At 35.6% G+C, this 5,840-nt stretch overlaps 1 protein-coding gene across 1 annotated transcript in view; it reads right to left on the minus strand.

Annotated features, from left to right (window-relative positions):
• vps54 (VPS54 subunit of GARP complex) overlaps positions 1-5,840 on the minus strand; it is a gene marked incomplete at its 5' end in the record, with an annotated part of 44,055 nt that overhangs the window by 33,485 nt on the left and 4,730 nt on the right. The window contains 1 exon segment of the mRNA XM_014032842.1: positions 1,851-1,977. Coding sequence (XP_013888296.1) covers positions 1,851-1,977 — 127 coding nt within the window.

Below are 5,840 nucleotides of genomic sequence, written 5' to 3' on the forward strand. Positions count from 1 at the left end.
ACGGGATGGGAATAAAGACCCTGACACCCACACCCCCACCCCCAGATGCACTTTTCACTTTTCAGTTTTGAATTCAAGAGTTTCCTCTGATTAAAAGCAAAATGTTAAAAATCAAGAAAGGATGTCCAGTTACCTTAAAAAAACCCTGAAAGATTCATCCTGGATGAAACTGTCCTGAATGACTGAGAATCTTTATAAAGCAAAGAAGCAAAAAGAAAATACTGAGTTCTGAAACACTGATCTGAGCTCAGATGGTTGAGTCTTTAATTTCACAGGCATACGGTTCAAACGGAACAAAAAAACTTTTATTTTCACACCATTTAGAGTTGAAGGCTTGTTTAATCTATACAAATTAATTAGGTATCTTGTTGAAAAATAGTCACAATTAAATCTGATTAGTAGGACCAGTGTTTAGTGAAAAAAGACCCCAGTCGGACTAAAGGGCTCGACACACGGGAGGTGACATCACTCGCTCTCCATTCATTTCCTGTGGAGCTTGTGCGATGAGACGACAATCACTCACCCTCCTCCAGCCAAGCGACCGGTGAAAATCGTGCATGTGAAATTTCACGCTGGTACACGTAGACGTACACGTGTGTGCTTGCGACGCGACATATGAAATTTGAAAAATGTTCAACTTTTGTTGCTGTCGCTTGGCGTACAACCAATCACTGAGGGTTTCATCGACTGACCAGTTCTCACTGGTCAGAGAGTACTGGTATGCTACACACTGCAGTTAGCTAACACTAACTCTGTCAGACCTTCCAGTTTTATATGACCCTTCACCAAGTCATTACTAAAAAGGCAGCTTTGTAGGAATTTGTTGGTGCCTGGGTGAAGTTATCCAGTAAGTTTTGTTGTGGGTTTGTTTTTCAATATGACTACCATCGCAAGATATGTTTAGTTTACACGTCTGTAATGAATGACAGAGGTGAACGAAAAGCTAACATGGAGACCTCAGTATGGTACAAAGTAAAGGATTTATTTAAAAATAGACCTTTATCATTAAAGGTCTGTTTTATTATATAACGCAATAATTGTTCCACACTTCATCTACTGTATTGATGTTTGGGGAAAATCATGCAAAACAATTACAAACCCAATTTTTGTTTTACAGAAAAGAGCTGTAAGAATTATCACCAGAAAGCATCACTATGTTTCTTCATGCTGTTTCTTCAGCATGTATGGATCACTTGGGTTGTTACCAACATCTGGTGAAAATTTCATGTCATTAGCACCTCTAGTAATATATTTACTGAGAAAAATGGTGACGTGTTCAGTACTTATTTTACCTGCTGTATATACATAAGTAAATTAAGAGTTGTTCTTGAAAAAGTACATTTATCAGAGTTTTGCTGTAGGCAAGATTAGTATAAAATGTGACTGTTTTTGTCAGCATTTTCTGTTGATTTAAACCTTCAAGTCATAAAACCAGAGACAAACCTTATGTGTTGAAGTTGCTCTATAACTGGAGTTAATTTTAATAATCTGAAACAAATATAAAAAGAGAGGATCCTCAGAGAGGTATTTCTGATATTCTTTCTCCCAGAGGTCCAGGACCATGGCCCCAAACGTCACACAAACAGACTTGTTTTTCCTGACCAAGTATAATAATGAGTAATACTGTGTACTGAGACAGTGGAACGTAAACTGCATATGATACAGTCCATGGTGTCGACTGTAAAGTTTTGCTTTACATATAAAGTTTAAGTAAAGCACGGTTAGTGACAATAAATGCACATCTTTTTGATTTTCTGAAAACCTACCTCATTTGGGTTTATAGGAATTGATAGAGAAGTTTCTTATGTGAACATATAAGAAAAAACACGCAGAATGAATAATGCTCTGACCTTTTCAAGCACCTGCAGCTCCTCCTTTAGACTTCGGTTCAGATCACTGCGGGCGTACATACTGAAGTCCTCCACCATCATCTTGTCAATCAGCCTCTCCAGCTCACACAGCTGGGAGCCCAGATGTCTGAGGAGCACACACAGGACATCAGTGGTTCAGTCTTCATGCTACAGCTAATGCAGCTGCTGTGGCTTCAGTTCTCCAGCTGCTTCTTCTTAACAGAGACTAATGATAAACACTGTAGGTATGAAATAATGTTTTCTGACTAGGGATGGTACTGAAACCCAGTATTTTTCAGCACAGGTTCTTCCTGTTCCCACCGTTAACAAAAAAATAAAAGTTTTCCCAACAACCCACCCATAATTATTGTTGTTTATATACTTATTTTATCTTTGAGAGGGTAGAGGGAGGCATTAATAATTTATGACATGGTGAATCTTCATCCATCAACCCGTTGTCTCACGTCACGTCGTATTGAAGCTACACACGGCACAGTTTAAATTCAGGCTCTTATTTTGAAATGACGGGTTCCGCTTGGTCCTTTACCCAGAATGCATCGCTTCAGCTCTCCAAAAAACAGTTTAAAACTAATATATTGTWYGCTTTCTTACYGAAGCCATAAACATAAGAAAAATAAATGACCAAGAAGCAGCAAAACTTGCAGTCCACAACAAGTTTTATTTTAAATTAACACCACGAATCAAACGTCTGTTTGTATAAATGACTTCCTGAAACCACAACATAATATGAGTTGGGTTGAAAACAACCCATTCTGCCTTTAGATGGCAGCGTTGTGAAAAAAATGGCTCATGTTATTACTGTAATTATTTATATATTTTGGTGAACTGAGCCAATGTTGCGAATCTTTTTAGCTTCTGCTATAATATTTATGACGTGTGCTTTAGAACATGCGGAACTAAAGAAAATAATTAGCGGTTTAAAATTTGCGGAGCTAACTTTTGAATTAGCGCTGCCCACCACTGCTATGTACCGGTACTTTCTGCAAAAAAGGGTGATTACACATGCTTAATAAATAGATATGTTGGTTTTGGGTAAACGTTTGTGTATGGTCATTTCTTTATTGTGTTAAAATGTTTGTTACTCATGCTGTTGAGTATGCTGATCATCATGCCTCCTGTAGTGATCTATGAAGGCAAAGTTTGCTAATCTTAATGCATCAACATTGAGACAACATGTCTCAAAGCTACACAGCTGTGTAACACATGTCACATCTTTGCCTTTTGTCTGTATTTCTTCTTGCACTTCTGGTATTTCTCTGCAACACTGGCAATCAACAACCAGTGGCATTGCCCGGCAATATCTACAGGTACACCTGAAAAATAAACATGTTTCAGTTGATTCTGTAATATATTTGTGAAAGTTGTTTAGATTTTGTTATAACTTTACTTTAGAATATAAACAGAAATAACCAACAATGTCAAAAGGAGAATTTATGGTGTTACAGCAGAATCAAAATGTATAGGTTTATGCAACAGTTCCAAAACGTGCCAAGTATATGCAACATATGACATAAGACTAAAGATAATGTCCCAAAGTCATATCTGGATTAATATCCAGTTAGATTCCATATAAGTGCATTTTAAAAATATATAATTAATAAATGCCTTATCAGTGTATAATTTGAATGAACTGTCTTGAAATATTTTTTTAAAAAGTATATGTTAGCTCTTTTTCATCATTAGCGACAAAAATAAGAACTAAATAATTTTATATTATCCTCATGATCTAGCAGAGCTTTGACTTATTTGCAGTGAATTGTTAACATTAAAACACTAGGGCTGTGTATTGGCAAGAATTTGGTGATACGATACATATCATGGCAGAGGGGTCACGATACGATATATCCTGATATATTGCGATACTATAAGCAAGGCGATATATTGCGATTTTTTTTCAAAAATTCTATTAAATAAAAACCTCGTACAGGGGGAAAAATGAAAAACCAAAATTCATTGTCTCAGAAAATTCTAATATTACATAGACATACTTTTGATACATTTAGCTGTGTTCTGCTTTGTATGTATTTTATTTTATTTGTTTCTTATTTCATCCATGTTTTCAATTATTAGACTAAATTTGACAATAAATAGTTTGAAAATATATGTTTTGTAGTTTTTAGTTTTTAATATTAATTTACAATTTGGTCACCCAACACTTAACAATAGYCTCTACCTCAAGAGGTAGAGGAGCCAAATGTCTGGCTCACTGCTGCCAACTAGTGGTCAGAGGCTGAACTACAACATAAAAATGAACGGCTGGCAGGAAAGTTGACATTTTAAACCTTAAKAAAAAAWTMRAWAMRGGSYTTTAGAATATCGATACAGTATCAGGAAATGAAATATCGCCATATTTCAGTGTATCGATATTTTCTTACACCCCTATAAAACACTATTTAAGATTTCCTCTTTTCAATTGTACTAAAAAATACTATGTAGTTTACACGATTATCGTCATTAGATTAACCAAAAAGTAGGATCAGATCAAGTATTAATGTGTTATTATGATTATCTAAACTAATTAAGGTGTGTTTCTGGAACAATGAATGATACCAGGATGATCCAGGTATTAAAACTTGGCTAAGCAGGAATCTGAAAATGTGCTGTGGTTTTTTTTAGACAAAATTTGACTTAAATTTCAGTTTGATGTGATGGGTCACATAAAAACAAGATTTAGGAAAAAAAAATATATATATATATTACAGATTTATTTCATGAAAATTCTGTGCAGCTGACATAAACAGAAATATGAAACTCAAGACTTGGAAACAGAAATGATGGTTAGTGAATGATCAGAACATTATATGTTGGAACAAACATCACTTGAAACAGTAACTTCAAAGTGATTTTTTTTCTTGGTGAACAATTTAAACATAGATCTTTTTAACACATCACCATTCAGTGTTTTGTAGGCGACTAAGGTCCAGCTCCAGCCCTTCACCATCGGACCCTTCCTCCTCAGAAACATCAGAATCACCATCGCTGATACGGCTCATAAATAGGGCTGCAGTCCTTCAGTAGAACCAGCTCCTTCTTGTTCATCACTCCAACTGGCTTCTTCTTCCAAAACTGAAGATAAATCGCTCAATTCTTCACTGAAATTGCTTCCTACGTCCCCTCTTTCTGTATACTCCGCCATAGTTGTTTACGTTTTGGGTTACCCAGAATGCGTCACAAAAATGTGCCGGCGTTTCTACAGAACTGCGGCGCACAGCAAAGTGATGGACTTTAAAGTATTTTATGAGAAATATTTACTATTAAAAGTTTCTGTGTACACAGAATGAAGGCTCAGTAGCTCTTCTTTCTAATGATGTCTTTGTTTAAGCATGTCACAATCACTGAGTATCGATCAAGTAACTAGGATTACTACGGTCTGCGATAGCTCAACGGCATTTATAGGTGTTCCTGTGGATCATTAGTCTTTTAGGAAAATTAAAAGAATAAAATCAAGTAACTGGACTTCTGTTCTGTAGTTAAAGATGTGAGGAGTTGTAAGATTATACAGCATGACTTAAGGTTAGTGGATTGATCCGATTACCTCCACTTCACTGAAACAAGTCAGATGAAATGTGACACGAGCGTTCAGACTGAAGTCACTTTAAACATTAGATATGCATCTGGTTCAGTAACACATACCAAAAACAATTGGCTTGGATATGAAAAAATAATAATAATCTGATTTGTCACATTCAAACTGTCATGAAAACGTTGTTTTCGACTCCATTTTGCAAACAGTATAATGGTAATAAACCTGAAATGAAGTCAACGCAATGCAAACTAAAATTGCATTAAAATTGCAATGTGCACAAAAAATTTACTGTATGTTCTATACCAGTGTTTCCCAAAGTGGGGTCCCGAAACATCAAGGTGGGGTCCTGACAACATTTTCTGAATTAATTACAGTTTTGCCTTAGTTGTTACAAATGAGTGAGGTTAGTGTATTTAAAATGGATAAATGTAGTATAAAAATAT

This window comes from Austrofundulus limnaeus, unplaced genomic scaffold, assembly GCF_001266775.1.
Source record: "Austrofundulus limnaeus strain Quisiro unplaced genomic scaffold, Austrofundulus_limnaeus-1.0 Scaffold1555, whole genome shotgun sequence".
In the NCBI taxonomy this organism is placed as follows: domain Eukaryota; kingdom Metazoa; phylum Chordata; class Actinopteri; order Cyprinodontiformes; family Rivulidae; genus Austrofundulus; species Austrofundulus limnaeus.